The sequence below is a fragment of the Photinus pyralis genome, unplaced genomic scaffold (genome assembly GCF_008802855.1).
Source record: "Photinus pyralis isolate 1611_PpyrPB1 unplaced genomic scaffold, Ppyr1.3 Ppyr1.4_LG7, whole genome shotgun sequence".
Lineage (NCBI taxonomy): Eukaryota > Metazoa > Arthropoda > Insecta > Coleoptera > Lampyridae > Photinus > Photinus pyralis.
In genome coordinates, this window is record NW_022170738.1 from 38,479,419 (window position 1) to 38,497,536 (window position 18,118).

Genomic DNA, 18,118 nt, shown 5'->3' on the forward strand with positions numbered 1-18,118 from the left:
ATGGACCGTCTTATTATGCGTAAAAGCTTGCCGGTGATTTTAGCTGGGCTAATTGATTTATGTATGAACCTTTTGTAGATTTTGATCGTTATGACGAAGGTCTGACAGGAGGGGGCGGTTTTCGTTTACCAGCAGGAGAATCTGTGGGTACGAACGACCACAGAATTTGTTTGATATTAAGTTAAGATCCTTCTGGTACAGTTCGTCAGATAAAACATCCTTAGTCAGTTGAGATATTTCAACGGGCTAGATACGAAACCTGAAATCTGCCAAAATCATCCGTTGTTCAATTCGAAAAGCTTCATGAACCGCTAGTGTATCAGATCAGCCCTTAAGTTCGATGCTGGTAGCCTAAATTATCCACAAATCCGAAGACAAACAGTTGAAATTCGAAGATAAATCAAAAATAGAGAATCTGTGGGAAGTTTATCTTTATGCAAGCCTAAAATAGTGGTAAAAGTGGTAAAATTTGTCTTAAGTAAGGATTCCTCTGTTTTTATCGTATAAAGGGCCGTGTTGTTATTATTATTGGTAAATTTGATTTATTCCCCACAACTAGCGCAGTTGATTCACACAATTACTTACTTACATCCCAATTCTTTAAGGGGAATGAACCTCTTTGTTCTTGCCTACAAAATTCGAAGTAAAATCGAAACGCGATCGAACTCCTGCGGCAAGAGAGGCCATGATGACCGAAAATATCGAAAAGTTCACCGCAGGAGCAAGGATGAGGAACACAGACAGGTAGAACCCAACGGAGACACATCGAAATTCTGAAAGATGAATCATCTAAGAGTTCCAACAGAGCCGGGGGGCAGGGTAGGCAGCCAAGCACCTGATTTTTTTCTTGTATGGCCATATGTCGTATTTGGTCTATTGCTGAAGGAGATGAACAAAACAAAAAATGGAGATTGGTGGTATTGGCAACATCATCCCATTGTGATTGGCGAAGAGCAGCTGAAGATTTCAAAGGGTCAGTCTTGGTAATGAAGTCCAATGTAGGTAACAAAGCTTAATCAAGAGCGAGTTCATTTTATTGTTCGAAGAAGAATAGCTGGAGTTAACTCGTGCGTAAAATTTCAAAATCCGTGAAAGGAAGAGAAGCACATGCCTCCACAGGATTTTGATGGTAAATTACAAATCTCAGTAAGTGTTAATAAGTGACTTAATTAGTATTAAACAATTAATTCTATAGACTTTGGTATTGAGATTTTCGAGGCTGAGGCCGAACGTGCCCTAGAAAAAAAGATTTCTTTTAAAGATTTTTTTAGTACCTATAAATTGAGCTAGTTGGACATGTGTTTTGTGGGTCGTTTAGTGACCGTTTGCCATTGCACATAGTAATATACTAGAAGTATGCTTTTTGGGCTGCTATAAAACCTCACACGGGAGGGATGCCTTTGATTAGCGGACTTTTACCGCATGCAGTGCACATCTGCAGTGGAAATATTCTTTCCCCGTTCCCACACAGGGTTAGAATCAAAACTAAACTTTGCGTTAAAAGAAAAAAACGAAAGGCAAACTTTCCAAACCTACATATGCAATAGAAAAGTCCAAACTTATTCTTGGACCCACCATTATGAAATTTATTCAATTTGCTTTTGGATTATGACACAAAAGGGAAGTGGCAAATGAAAGGCTAACGGTTCAAAGAGTCCAAAGATAAAGCTCTGTGATCAAATTAAGTACCTAAATTACCAAAATTCCATGCATACCTTAATTTTAATGCAGATTTATTAGATCAAATTTAGAATTGAGGCTAAATTCTTCTTATAGGAGGTGTAAAATTTTTTGGGAAATTTGCAGGATGCCAATTTTACGGAAGTGGGTGAATTTGCCCAGGTGGGTTTTTCGGACAAGATTTTTTGGGGAAAAACTCGGAACATGCACATTCGTGGCCAAATTTTCGGAGGAGAATTTCAGGCGAGCAGATATCCCTTTAGTGAATCTTCTAGCTTGCTTTGTGTTAAGTTTCCACAGTGAGTGATCCGGAAACTAATACTCGTACTCTCAGGGTAAATATTTAACTTTCGGGGGACATGTTACGCGAGCGAATATGTTTGCCGATGAATTAGCATGGGAGGATATCTATTGGAGCATTTTCCAGAAGCGAATTTTACGCGAACTAACACATTTCCGTGGAAATGTTCTTTAAAGGAATATGGCGGGGAAATTATAGGAAAGCATACAAGGGTAATTTTCAGTAGTGGTGGCAAACAAGCGATTATTTACCCAGGGCAAAAGTAAGGGAATAATGACCCAACTTATGCGGGGGCGAAATTCAGTCATAAAGAAAATCGTACCTGGAGGGTAATTTTCTTTAGCCTAAAGTGAATTTACTAGAGGGTGAGTTCGCGTTTTATACACAACTCCGCGGAGTAAATATTCGAGGGTGGGGGGGAGGTTAAATTTTTCAAGCCAGAATTCTGATGAACATTCCGTGACAAATTTCACCCGTGGAAACCTTTCCTGAAAGCAAATATTCTGGAGCAAGCGGTGGTTTTATTTTGACCCAAAACCGAGCCCAAAACTCTATTGGTGAATTTCTGTCGGAGCTCGGTACTATGGAGGTCAATTGAATTTGCTGAGACTCCTTGGACAGATATACCGCTATCGAAGTGAATCCTGGGAATGGATGTGATTGTTTGATTTTTTAGTCCAAGTCCCATGAAGTATGAGTTTTACCGGTGGCGGGTGATTGCGCAATGTGCCCTCTCCTTCCCAAAGGCACATTAGCGAAAATGTTGTACCTTGAACTCCTGTACATTTTGTATCTATTGAAGCGAATTGCTTTCAAATGAAATCTCTGAAGTACGTCCATGAAACGCAATTACCTACTTTCGAACAAAGGTTTTGTTAAGCCCTCTAAACTTTTTCATATTTAATAGGGACGAGTGGTTAAAAACTGCCGGATATATTCACTCGCTTTTAATTCTCGTTATTCGGGATAATTGACGAAAATCCCTGAGTAATTCCGCTGGCTACTTAATAATTTTACCTGCGAGATTAAAGTAGGTTGCCGCCAGGAACGTTACCGCATTGAATGCATAAATATATAAACCGTTGAAATTTACTCGTAAAATTTAATGTCTTTTCGTTTTATCCACCCACGAGTTGTAAAGCTGTAATGTACTTTAAATCTGAGCTTAAGCTTTAACTCATGAATGCCGTATAGAATTTTGTACAGTTTGAGACGTTTGTAGCGTTCTTTGCCTACCCACCTCACACATATTGAGTTATGATCTCGCGACAGAAAATTGACGTTTTCGTAATCAAATAGAAAACCTTTTTGTTGTAACAAGCGGTAAACTCCCTTTCCGCTAGCTTTTATTAGAGATGAAAGTATCACCGTTGACATCTGTCCCAACAACAAAACGAAACATACATCACACGCACTTGTTCCACATTTTCCTTTTACAATCCCCACATTTTTTGGAGAGAACATAACTGACCGAATTCTTTTTTAGGACCCCAGATTCAATAGTGAGATAGACTTCAAAACAGGCTACAGGACCAAACTGATATTATGTATGCCTATATGCAACTACGAGGGTGACGTGATCGGAGTGGCCCAAATTATTAACAAAACGGACGATTCCGAGGAGTTCTCCGCTCACGACGTTGACGTCTTCGAAAGGTACCTCACGTTCTGCGGAATCGGTATACAAAACGCGCAATTATTCGAAATATCTGTTTTGGAGTACCGTCGGAATCAGGTGAGGTGTCAATTAAAACGAACTTGCGAACCCGTAACCCTGCTTTCAGATTTTGCTAAATTTAGCGCGCAGCATCTTCGAGGAGCAGAACAACTTGGAATGTCTGGTGACGAAAATAATGAAGGAGGCCCAAGATTTACTCAAATGTGATAGGTGTGCCGTCTACTTACTCGATTTGAACTGCTGTGAAGCTGTGAGTACCACTTCAAGTTTCCTAGTTTAGGTCTAACCCTCGGATTGTGCTTATTTAAATCAGTTCGGGCGATTTAACTTCAGATGTGATCGAATTTCAATATAAAATGCGCGGGTGAGAATGGGAAAAGATATGAAATTGAAATCTCCACATTTTATTAAACTTCACTCCTTTTTTTATAAGTGTAATCCCCTTGAACCGTATATAAATTCACATTTGAAGTGGGATATTCATTTTGAGTTATGAGATTCCATAATATTTATATGAAAGTACAGAAAACGAGAAAGTATTTAATTCGACAGCTTAATTGGTGTATTACGAGAAAACATGATAAAGTTCTTCTCGACGCAACTTAATGACTTCTAAAATTATACTTTGATGGTATTCCAGAAATATTTAGCATAGCTATAGTCAATTACGAGGGCGCACTGCAAATTTAGTGTTTAATGTCCTAATTGAGGGTATAAATTACGAATTCACAGTTTTAACTGAATTAAGACACCCATTAAGCTTGAATTCAGTGTTTGAAGTTTGAATGCTGAGGTTAAACTTTAAATTCAAAGCCTAAATCTAACCCAATTTTTTTCTAACATTCTTTTACGTCGTTTCTTATTAATAGATGATGAGTTTCAAGTTCCTGATGGAGCTTGTCTAACTCTAGAAAGGGCGTACAATTATCTCAAAAGCTTAAATAACCTAACGAATTAATGTGAGTACCTGAGCACTCACACCAAATTCACATGTGGGCATCCTTCAGTTAGTCCACCATAAGTGCTATAACTATAACTTCCTCTATCAGAAAATGATCTAAAAAGAGTCAAACCCACCCCTAACCCAGTACAAAAATTCATATGTGAGTATCCTTCAGATAGTGCACCATGAGTGCATTTTCAACTAACATTCTTAATTTAAAAAGTGATATAAAAAAGAGTCAAACCCACCCCTAGGTCAGTCACATGTGAGTTTCGCTCAGTTAGTGCACCATAAGTGCATTTTTATTGCTTCAAATACATTTTTAACTAACTTTCTTCATGAAAAAGTTATAAAAAAACTAACCCCTAAGCTTGTACAAAAATTCAGAAGTGAGTTTCCTTCGGTTAGTGCACCATAAGAGCTTTTTATTGTTTTAGATGCATTTTTAACTAAGTTTCTTCATTAAAAAGTTATCTAAAGAGAGTGACACCCACCCTTAAGCCTATACACAGATTCACATGTGAGTATCCTTCAGTTAGTGCACCATAAGTACATTTTTATTGATTCAAATACGTTTTTAACTAACTTTCTTAATTAAAAAGTGATCTAAAAACAGTCACACCCACTCCTAGGTCTGTACAAAACTTAACAACTGAGTTTCCTTTAGTAGGTGCATTTTTATTGCTTCAAATGGTTTTTTAACTAACTTTGTTCAATAAAAAGTGATCTAAAAAGACTTACATCCACCCCTAAGCCTTTACTAAAATTTACACGTGAGTAACCTTCAGCATAAGTGCATTCCTATTGCTTAACATGCATGTTTAACTAACTTTCTTTATTAAAAAGTGATCTAAAAACAGTGACACTCACCCCTAAGCGTGTACAAATTCAGAAGTGAGTTTCCTTCGGTTAGTGCACCATAAGAGCTTTTTATTGTTTTAGATGCATTTTTAAGTAAGTTTCTTCATTAAAAAGTTATCTAAAGAGAGTGACACCCACCCTTAAACCTATACATCAATTCACATGTGAGTATCCTTCAGTTAGTGCACCATAAGTACATTTTTATTGATTCAAATACGTTTTTAACTAACTTTCTTAATTAAAAAGTGATCTAAAAACAGTCACACCCACCCTTAAGTCTGTAAAAAAATGAACATCTGAATTTCTTTTAGTATGTGCATTTTCATTGCTTCAAATGATGTTTTAACTAACTTTCTTCAATAAAAAGTGATCTAAAAAAACTTACACCCACCCCTAAGCCTGTACTAAAATTTACATATGCATTCCTGTTGCTTAAAATGCATGTTTAAGTAACTTTCTTCATGTAAAAGTAATCAAAAAACAGTCACACCCACCCCTAAACGTGGACAAAAATCAGAAGTGAGTTTCCGTGAGTTAGTACACCATAAGTTCATTTTTATTGCTTCAAATGGTTTTTTAAATAACTTTCTTCAATAAAACGTGATCTAAAAAGACTCACACCCACTCCTAAGCCTGTACTAAAATTTACATGTGAGTAGCCTTCAGCTAGTGCACCATAAGTGCATTTCTATTGCTTAAAATGCATGTTTAACTAAATTTCTTTATTAAAAAGTGATTTAAAAACAGTGGCACTCACCCCTAAGCGTGTACAAAAATTCAGAAGTGAGTTCCCTTCAGGTAGTACACCATAAGTTCATTTTTATTGCTTAAAATGCATTTTTCACGAACTTTCTTCATTAAAAAGTAATCTAAAGAGAGTCATAATCACCCCTACGGCTGTGCAAAAATTTACATGTAAGTATCCTTCAGTTAGTACACCAAGTCCATTGTTATTGCTTCAGATACATTTTTAACTAACTTTGGACACATAAAATGACCCGAAACGAGTGTAAACGACCTCTAAACCTGCACAATCTCATTTCGTAATATATGGTGCTCATAAGAAATAAAACCTGTAACCTGTGGCATCTATATCTAGCGTATTATGGAAATACTGGTAACAGTTTCAGATTCAGTGTCCATATAGAATGCGTTTCTTTAGTCACAAAAAGGGGCAACTTCGCCCATTTAATGTTTACTCTCACTGTTACAGAGGTCCCAATGGTGATCTACGAATTTTAACCACCCTGCATAACAGTTTACAAATCCGTCTGTAATTGAGCAAAATAATTTTAACATCTTGAAATTTATACCACTCTAAAGACGCCCTAGATCTCGAAATTATTAGTTTCCGGTAGAAATAGAAATTTCTAAAAAGACCTGAAAATATCCCAAAAGGTCTGTAATTTTTAAAAAGAACTGGATACGTTTTCAAATTTCCCAGTGAATCAAAAAATAGCTACGCAAGTTTAAATCAGAAAGAAAAGAAGTTACAACCCTTCAATTCACTAATGCTGTGTGTGTAAATGTGAATTTTCTAGAGAATTAAGTAAGTTTACAACGAGGAGGTAATTTATTTTTAGAAAGCATTTGAAGGGTTGATTAGATATTATTTAAACCTATGTCAAAGAGAGTGTGTATTAAATTAATCACTATTATCGATTTTCCAAGAAGGTTGTACTGGGAAACCTGCACTTATACACCCCCACACATATGAATGCATTAAATCATAGGAGTATTGTCACAAATTACCTTCACTTCAACATTTTTTCCTAGTTTTCCTGCGGCGTGTTATTTATGGCGTGGATAAAACAACGATATTATGGACTTCGTTTTTTATAACCGAACAAAAGGAAAAAAAATCTGTGGACATAAATCTTGTGACAGCGCGGGTTTAGATCAAAGTTATTCATCAGAAAAACTTGGATTTAACAAAGAAACTTTCGAGGTAAGACGTGACAGTTTAGATAATATTTAGCATAATACGAAGAAAATTTAGTTATTCCTCATATTATGAGTTTCAGAGAGATTTTCTTGAGAAAATGCATGGAAAGAGAAATAACGAACCGAAATATTAAAATATTATAACTACAATAGATTTATAAAATGAAATCTGTAAGTCTTTCTTCGTTGAAAATGTATTCCAGGTCACTTATTATGAGAAGGTTGAATTAACATCTACGTAGGGTATTTCAACGGTTATTTTAATTAAAAACTGACCAATTATTCACTGTAACAAGTATAAAGATTCGAAATAATACAAAATAACCGTGTAAGAAGTAACATAACATTTAAAGCTATTACCTTGTACATTAGGCAAATTATATTCGTTGTTTGAATAAGAGGTGCCACTTCAGTAACGTCACAACCCAAAATATAGACTTGCCAAATGTGATTTTAGCTAACGTCTTCGTTCGTTACCGCGCCACATGCGTTCTTATGTCGCACATTGTTATATTCTCAGCGACAGACATAATCCCTTATTGCTAGCGAAAATTTAATACAGCAAATCATATATACAGGCATAGAAACTATTTGATCTTTCAAACGCGTGTGTTCCACCACCGGAATGGCAAAGTTGCGCCAGCACAAACATCGTTTCCGTCGGAAGATGAAAATGTTCTGCTTTTAGAAAGTAATTTTATGGGCTAATGCCGGTGAAAGAATCAAATGGGGGGTTTTCAAAAACCGAGTCGCATTTGCTTTTTTGCGTGTATTTTCATTTCTTGTTCCATAAATTACGGGAAACGAGGTTCATTTTTCATATATCAGACGTGCTTTCTATATATTGATAAAGATAAATTAAAATATTTGTCAGAGATAAAGAAAAAGTTCGCTTTATGCACACACGCACGTATAGAGCTGCCGTTTATAAATTTTGGGGGGGCGATGCGGGCTGAATTAGAAGTAGGAATTGGCAAACTGGCAGGGCCCCAAATGCCGAAGCTATATCCAGTCACGCAAAGTTGTGAAAGTCGTGCTTAAGAGTAATTTAGGGGTAGTTTTAATTATAAAAACGGCAACTGATGATTCTAGAGAAAAAAGCTCGCAGCGAAGACTGTACGAAATGAAGTAATAATACAAAGGGTTGCGGTTTCACTATAACAAAGAGTTTTTCGAGCTCCTTTTTATTATTCATGCACAAAATACAGTATTAAAACAAGCATTATAGCTATTAAGTAAAAGGGGCGGAGGTTAACGATTCACATAAAAATCCGTTTGTCCCTACCAAAAAATCCATCTTTTTCTACCCTAATTTTATTGTGATTTAAGGATTTTACAACATCGTTTGAGCGTATGAATTAAAGATGAGCAGTTTTTAGATCTCAACAACTTAACAGAGCAAAATACGGCATAAAAATGTTGCAGTATTGTAGAGCATAAATTTCAGACATTTGGTGTATAACATAACAATACAATACTGGCAAATAAACATTTTGTTTGCTATTATCTGCAAATGTTAAAAGTATAACGCAAACCGAAAAATGTCTGAAGGCCAAATACTACTAAAAAGTGTTTCAAAATTTCTAGGGTAATTCCAAAGAGGGCTCATTTCTAAAAATGTATTTTTGTTAGTTTTCTGTAAAAACCATTTCGGGTTTTCGCTGTAGAAAATTAAAGAACAATTTACCTAGCTTCTTTAAACTTTCTTGCAATCAATATTGTAAAAACTGAAGCTATGAAGAACTTTATACACAAAAAAGGTTTCTGTGTATTAATTTTACTTTCTAAATTTTGTCTTTATTTTAAAGTGGATGAGGTTTCAAACAACTGCTCTATCAATCCAACCCACTATTCACTTACAAATTTCTGTGCCCTTTTTCTATGGCAAATAGGGTGTCCAACAAGGTTTCCAAGAAGCCTATCCAGAAATATTCCTAGAAGAATTGCAAAATACTTTTAAAAAGTTGTTTCCCAAGAAACGTTTAGAAACTTCTGGAAAGCGTCGTTGATTTCCACGAAAAACTGCTCATAGATACCTATTTGCCAAATGTTTCCAAAGAAATTTCTTTTTTAAGAATGTTGATACTCGCCTCCTTTTTTTACAATCATCATGAAACCATTCGTATATACGGGAGGTATTCCATACCTCCCAGACCCTCCGGTTCTATCTTTATTAACTAAAATTATTCATCCTATACACTTGGGAAAGGGACCCTGAATTAATCGAATACTTCTCAATAAAGGAATCTTTCCTTCTAATTAGTAGCCCCCAAGTCTAACGATAGTGTCATAGAAGAAGATTTTGAGGTTCCCATTTTAATTCTCAAGAATATTTTTGTTAATATAACTTCGAGATAATCCTACCAGATTCCTTTAAGTGAATACCGAAAAAAAAACTACGAAGAAAACTTTTGGGAAGATTTCCATACCAAAAAGAAGATAAAGATTTAAAGGATTTCAAGGAACTTCTCTAAAAGACGATTTTTAGGAGGTTTACGAACGCGTTTCCAATACTGTTGCTAGTAATAAAGTTCTATGGACACATTTTGATCAGTTTTACTAAAATTAATTCTCGATGTTAGTCGTTTTTCTCAGATCGAGACCAGTTTAGGGATGCTTACGTTAGAATTGTTTAAAAATTCTGATTGATAATAATCCCTTATGAAACGCTAATAAAGTTCTATCATTTATGCTAACTTCCACTAGGTAAAAGTAATTCTCAATCCTAATCGTTTTTCTTAGGGAACGTTAAGGGAAAAATCGAAACCAGTTTAGGGATTGTTGGATTAGAATTATTTAAATATTCTGATTGGGAATAAATCTATACGTATCATCCCTTAAAAACTGTAATCATTTATAATCTGTTTCAAAAAAGTAATTTTCAGGTTTAGTGTAGGGGGAGGATCGTGACGATTTTTGGGGTCTTAGGTTGTAATTTGCAATAAGTTTTGCAATCAAGAGGTGAACCCTCCCTTCTTTGAAATAAAATAGAGTTTTTAAATATGACTTGAGTTTGTTAAATGACCAAGGGTTAGCTCCTGTGACTTACTTACAACAAAATATACCTTTTCCCCTTTTTCTCCTAAAATTAGCTTAAAAAAATTTAATTTCCTGATACAATAATAAGGCCGAAACGCCTTCCTTGCATCGACAATGGTCTAGGAGATTAACTAATGGAGTTGCAGATTGGAACCGTTCCGTCGGATAACTGCCGCCCCCCAGATGAATTTTCTTGAACGCTTACTTCCAGTGTTTCTAATTGCAAGAAAGTCTAAATTTTGTTATAACGACAATCATTTGTCTACGGAATATCTTCGTGTTAACAAACTTTGATCGAAGAAATACCTTTTCCTTCCGGTGGTTTTCGCTCGATTTTAATGATTTTTTGAAAACCTTGCGAGAAATTAACGGTTCTAACAGTAACCTCCGCTATAGTAAAATCAAAATGAAATCGTTTTTGGCAATCGAACGTGAGTTCCCGCTGAAATCTTTGTACCAAAGTCCTCTAACAAGGCTTTCCAGACTACCCCCTTCCTATTTTCCTTTAATTTTGACATCCTGTAGATTTGTTATTATATGCAATGCCTGAAATTCTATACCCTTAACACTCAAAAATTCCTCAATTTGGGTTTCAAATTTTTTAGCAGTTTCCCGTTCCAGAGTTTTAGCATTTGTGCAGGGGGCTTTGTTTAAAAGGATAAGGAGACAGGGGGAATGGCGCAAATGAGGCCACTCTCCATATAAACATTCTTATTTTTTTACTTCTGAGTTAAAAGAGTTAAATTATTAAGATACCTACACAATATACAAATTTAAAACATTTTCAAACTACTCCAAAGAAGTTTCCCATATCAACGGACTGTTCGAACTATTCACCCCAGAAGGATAGCTTGATGAGAGCTTATTTTTGCCAAGAAAAACAATTAATCCCAAGAGAAATTATTCATTTTACGTTCAATTAAAAAAAATCTTGTACTCATTTCGGAATTCTCTTGTATTTCCTAATGATGTCTATTATGATTATTGCGACCAGAACGGCAGAACTTAATTTGCGCATGGCGTGATGAGAACAAGTTTTACATTCCGAGGGAAAATTCACTTATTTTCATATACTTTTTACCATTTTTAATAAAGTAAAATGAGATGGATACAAATCAATCCAGTTAGAGGACTGGCAAATTTGTTAGAAATGAGACTTTTTCGTATATTGTAACTTACAATTATAAGGAAAGGGGCACAATTGTAAAAAAAGCTAATGTTTTGTAAGGCAAATAATAAAGGTACATACAAACGCATTAGCGAGAGTTGTATAGAGGCATAAAGTTGCAGTTGTAAGTGCATACCTTCCAATTGCACGAAAACAACAAAATTCTAATAACAAAAAAGAAGAAATGACAATTGTAAAAGCGTGGCAGTTGTAAGAAAAACTAAAAGGTTACATGTAAGATTTCAGTTGTAAAAATAAACCTAGAAATGATTATATCAGTAGTAGCAGTACAATGGTTGCATATTAAATGAGGGCTTAATTTATATCATACACCATAAAAGGGTAACATTATACGTGAAGGTGAATTAGAATGAATAATTTAATTGAGTAAAGGGAAACTTTTACATTATGACGGTTAACATGCGGAATCCAAACCTCAAAAGAAGGGTGGAATGGAATATATTAAATTGTTAATGTTAATGTGGCTGAAAATGACTTCATCTCCATGTTAAATATGATCGAGCTTTAATTTGCAGCAAAGCAACCATAATGCTTTTAGTAGTAAAAGGATTCATTTTCGATTTGATAGTCGCGTAAGTATTAAAGAGGAACACTATACAATTTTGCAGATTTACTCCGCATCTATAGATCCTTATTTTTGGTGACCGTGTAAAATAGTGGAGATAAGCAACAAAAACATTTTTGATGTTACATGAACATAAAGACTTGTAGTACAAGGTTAGCTCCATTTCACTTTCCAAGTAAACATTAAATACCTTTAAAAAAAAGATGCATAATATAAAATAATAATATATTTTATGGATTCCTCCATGTACGAGTTTCACGGCCGGTTGCACAACAAAAATAATCCAGGATTATTGTTTAATAATCCGGTATTACATTTGATTGGCTTTATACTGCAGTATGCAGCCAATCAAATGTCAAAATTCTTGTTTAAACTCAGATTTGGCAAATAATCTGGGATTTTTATTATAATTCGCTTTCCTGCAACCGGCCGTAAGTAATGTAAATAATATCAAAAGAGGATTGTTGCTAAAACTTCTCTATAAGAAAAAATAAAAGTTTTAGCAACAATCGTCTTTTGATATTATTTATAAATTAATAATGTCTAAATTGAAGAGCCCATTGAATTTTGTGTAGTGTCGTTTTCGTTCAAGAATTTCAATTTTATTCCGTAATTGAAATATATCAATCTACCCAAATTTAAGGGTTAATTTATTACCGAGTTTGACTAATAAAAATGTGGAAAGAAAATGTGTCTATGTCTGTATTTGAGATTTGAGAATTTAGGTTCTTTTGCTGGCGAGATGGAAAAAGTTGGAAAATGTTGTAAGAGAAAACCTTAGAGTAACCAAAACAATAAAAAAAGGTCAACAATTAGGAGTATAGAATACGCTAGCCGACTTCAACCGGTAATGAATTTTATTGCTGTACAGCTTTTGTCAGAATTTCAAAACTCTATTTAAACGAAAGGGAAGTTTCAGCCCTTTATTGAAATAAAGACTGTCACAGTAAAAATAATTTTCATAACTATTACAACAAGACCAGTGGGGGTGTTCGTGCGCCCCACGGCTGAACATTTGCGGATCTTAATTTTTTTAATACGAGTGATTGACCAATTTTCGTCGCAATTGCGTTGGTCCAAGCTTTAAATAACTAGTAAGGTGCTCTTAGAGATCCTTATAGTTACTCGGCTTGATCTGACTTAGATAATCAACCCCTTTACCGTCCCCACGAATCGACTGACTAAATTTGAGTTTCATGCCATTCAGTTTTTCATAACTCGACTCTTGTGTGGGTATCTTTTATTCATATGTATAACAGGCACTTCTAAAAAATTCGGGGTCACTCTGTCATTGGGCGCAAGCCTGTTGAGGGGCCAGAACAAGATAATAAATGAATAAATAAAAAACATTGAGAATTAGAAACAGCGTCTTTTTTGACGTTTGCACCGAATTTTAAATAATAAAGTCACTCACATCTCTCATCTGATGATTTCCCCTAGTAAATAATGTATTATTAGTTCGTTCTAAATTTTTTAAGGGAGTGTATGTTCTCACTGTCTGATGACCACATGGGAATCAATCGACAATCCGCACATTTAAAATAAATTATATTTAATTCTGAGCAACCTAAAATTGACTTCAAAAGTATTTTCAGCGTCAAACAAAAGAAAAATCTCCAACTAGAATGTTGTCCATTATTTTTGCGAGTAAGGTGAAATGCTAAATGAAATGGACCGTATGCTGATTCCACTTACGCGAGTTAATTAAATTAACATTAGCTGGGGCGTTAATAATTCAAATACACCGAGCGCTATCCTAATTCAACATCCAGCTCTCCACGCCCGACTTTTTTTTAAATGCACCGCTATTATTTTACTGAAAATGTTTGCAAACTATCAGATGCCTCGAGGAAATGAAGGTTGCGAAGCAAATACGGTTCAGGATGAGTAAATAAATCGAGATAATATCAAATATCCGCGTCCATTGTACTATTTGCTGTGATTCTAAAAGCGAAAAAATATTTACTTGATTTCTGCTAGTCTCAATTGCAAAATATTGTGCAGAACTTTGATTAAATTTTGTCTTTCCAAATCTAAACCAAGGAGCTTTTTAATAAATTACTTAACTTCCAAGCCTAACATATATCTAGATTACGATTTTCCATCCAGTCCTTCAGAAACCTTAATGGAAAAATTTGTAGACATTTAATTAGTATTTTAGCTCGGATGTTTCAGACCAAATGATATTCAAATTCAAAACGAATACGAAACTGTTCGGTCTTGTTTGAAAACTTAAATTCCCCTTTCCACGTTAGCAATCGATTGTAAGACTAAACAAACTTTTCTCGTCTCGTACTAAATCCGTCAGCTTTTCTTTTTCCCCCTCCTTTGCCTTTGTTATTAATTTCACATCATTTACCTTAAAAGCTCACATAATTTATTCATAAATCGAAAATGGAAGTTCACTAACAAAACGAGATACATTATATACAACGTTGTTTGCTTTAAGAAGTTTTTTTACACCGCGCGACCTAATAAATAAATTGCCTTAAGGGTAATGGATGTCGTCATGTGGACGAGCTTTAGATGACGACGGAGGGCTGTTGCGAGCTTATTTACGGGTCTGATAAAGTCCTCCGCGGAAACGAGACCTAAATTGATGCGATTACCTACAACAACGACCTTGTTAGCGTTAAAGCTAATAATTTATAACAATTTATCATTCTTCGTTTGACAAATTTTGGGTTTGCTTAACGGTAATTATACCTGAAATAAGATTGTAAAAAAGCTTGATTGTCTGTCTGTAAAAACCGTTTCGAAAATAGAAAAGGAGAACTCTAATGATATAACAGAGAACTCGCTCCCCGCAAACCCCTTACCACCCCTACCACAACAAAAATATACCTCGGTGAAAAGTTTATGAAAATCCTATCCAACTGTGCAATTAATAATTCTACAGGGTGTATGAATAATTACCATTGGATAGCATATTTTTAGTCTTTTCAATGATGCATCACCAGCAGAAGTTTGTAATTTTAATTTTTTTAGTTGGGGTAGGTTAGGGTTTGCCAAGTGAGTTTTCTCTTACGTAATATTAATTTCCCCCCTTTCTACACTATGTACGGTTTTGAGTATTTATTGATATTATCTGCCGTTTGCGAGTAAGTTTTTAAATTTTCACCGTATTTGAACAGGGTGTAAATCGTAAAGTAGAACATAGGCGTTTAACATGGGAATAACCACTGCCTTTTTTTGAGGCCCGAAAAAAAAAATTGTCTCAGATCGACCCGGAAAAAAAATTTTCTTATAGAATGTGGCCTGTAGAATCCATAATTCCAAACAGTTCCAAGATTGGGCTACTAGTTCAAAAGTTACAGCCCTTTGAATTTTTTTTCGAAATTGGTTTCTAGTCTATAACTTTTGATTGAGAAGCCTAATCGAAAAAGTACGAATTGTTTTGGATTTTACGCACCAAAATTAATAAGAAAAAGTGTTTTCCCGAGAAATTTTGGTGCAGTCGATTTTTGGTAAAAAAGGGAGGTTGTACACTGCCTTTTTTTGAGACTCCAAGAAAAAATTGTCTCAGATGGACCCGGAAAAAAAATTTTCTTATAGAATGTGGCCTGTAGAATCCATAATTTCAAACAGTTCCAAGATTGGGCTACTAGATCAAAAGTTACGGCCCTTTGAATTTTCTTTCGAAATTGGTCTATAACTTTTGATTGCGAAGTCTAATCGAAAAAGTGCAAATTGTTTTGAATTCTACGCACCAAAATTAATAAGAAAAAGTGTTTTCCCAAGAAATGTTGGTGTAGTCGATTTTTGGTAAAAAAAAGGAAGGTTAACCACTGCTTTTTTTGAGGCCCGAAAAAAAATTGTCTCAGATCGACCCCGAAAAAAAATGTTCTTATAGAATGAGGCCTGTAGAATCCATAATTTCAAACAGTTCCAAGATTGGGCTACTAGATCAAAAGTTACAGCCCTTTGAATCTTCTTTAGAAATTGGTTTCTAGTCCATAACTTTTTATTGAGAAGTCTAATCGAAAAAGTACGAATTGTTTTGGATTCTACGCCCCAAATTAATAAGAAAAGTGTTTTCCCGAGAAATTTTGGCGTAGTCGATTTTTGGTAAAAAAAGGAAGGTTAACAACCACTGCCTTTTTTTGAGCCCCGAAAAAAAAATTGTCTCAGATCGACCCGGAAAAAAAATTTTCTTATAGAATGAGGCCTGTAGAATCCATAATTTCAAACAGTTCCAAGATTCGGCTACTAGACCAAAAATTACAGCCCTTTGAATTTTCTTTCGAAATTGGTTTCTATTCCATAACTTTTCATTGAAAAGTCTAATCGAGAATGTACGAATTGTTTTGGATTCTACGCACCAAAATTAATAAGAAAAAGTGTTTTCCCGAGAAATTTTGGTGCAGTCGATTTTTGGTAAAAAAGGAAGGTTTGTGCACTGCCTTTTTTTGAGGCTCGAAGAAAAAATTGTCTCAGATCGACCCGGAAAAACATTTTCTTATAGAATGTGGCCTGTAGAATCCATAATTTCAAACAGTTCCAAGATTGGGATACTAGTTCAAAAGTTACAGCCCTTTGAATTTTCTTTCGAAATTGGTCTATAACTTTTGATTGAGAAGTCTAATCGAAAAAGTACGAATTGTTTTGGATTCCACGCACCAAAATTAATAAGAAAAAGTGTTTTCCCGAGAAATTTTAGTGTAGTCGATTTTTGGTAAAAAAGGAAGGTTATACACTGCCTTTTTTTGAGGCCCGAAAAAAAAATTGTCTCAGATCGATCCGGAAAAAAAATTTTCTTATAGAATGAGGCCTGTAGAATCCACAATTTCAAAGCGTTCCAAGATTGGGCTACTAGATCAAAAGTTACAGCCCTTTGAATTTTGGTGTAGTCGATTTTTGTTAAAAAAAAGGAAGGTTAGCCAGTTGGGAAATTACTTTTTCTTTGCGCAAACGTTTCCTAATTATTTTACGCAAAAATACTTCAAATAAAAGCTATAGAGATATAAATTCTGCATCTAAATCGTGTGAAACGACTATTCTACCTCTTCTTGTACGCGAAAAAATTAATTATAAAGATTCTGTTTTCACGAGTTTTTAGTCTAAGTAGCCATGAACTATGATAAAAGAAAAACATAGTCTCAATTTTGAGTATAATTTGTACGAAGCATAATGTACCCAAATGCAATAGTTTCCAAGTTATCGAGTTTTGAAAAATGAAGGTATTGCTTTAAAATCTATTGAATAAAGAACAATAATTAATGACATCATGATTTTTTTTGAAAACATTCCGTGGTTTGTGCAATTTGTTATGATTATTAATGATTAATTATTGTTTTTTGTTCAATTATTAAAGTATTTTAAAGTAATAGCGTTTATTTTCAAAACTCGGGATATCGAAATGATTGAATTTAGGTACATTATGCTTATTACAAATTTTGCTTATAATTCCAAAGATTCCAACACACAGAATATGGCCCCGGACTTAGTACCCCAATGAAATAACAACCGAAAAAGGAGAAACAATACTGATTGTTTCCTTTGCAAACTAACAACAAACAACACATTTACTTAATACTCTGTATACCATAAGTAACATTCTACCTAAATGCATTTTATTTTTTCTATATTCATTTTGATTTTAACCGCCTCCGTCAGTCGCAGAGTTTAAAGTGCCGAGCTAATCAAAATATCGAAGTAAATAGTTTCCGGGATCGCTTAATGTCGGGAAACGGGTAAATGCACAGAAAAATCTGAATCTCTTTCGATGTACAAATGCACATTCAACCTCTTCTACGCCTCTGTAGAAATTAGTTGCGACTAGTTCACTATGAGATCCAACAAAATAATTTATGAAAAAAATAAGCAGATAATTTCCCTAGAGCAAGTTATTCAGAAGAATAAGCTATGAATTTCATTACAAAGATGATTGCAAATTTCAGAGTGGAAATGAGTTGATA

At 34.7% G+C, this 18,118-nt stretch overlaps 1 protein-coding gene across 3 annotated transcripts in view; it reads left to right on the top strand.

Moving 5' to 3' along the window:
- LOC116175485 (cGMP-specific 3',5'-cyclic phosphodiesterase) overlaps positions 1–18,118 on the top strand; it is a 57,988-nt gene that overhangs the window by 25,244 nt on the left and 14,626 nt on the right. For all 3 annotated transcript variants that reach the window (XM_031493625.1, XM_031493626.1, XM_031493624.1), the window contains exons 2-3: positions 3,468–3,716; positions 3,766–3,909. In XM_031493625.1, the coding sequence (XP_031349485.1) occupies positions 3,468–3,716; positions 3,766–3,909 (393 nt within the window). The remainder of the gene's footprint in view (positions 1–3,467; positions 3,717–3,765; positions 3,910–18,118) is intronic.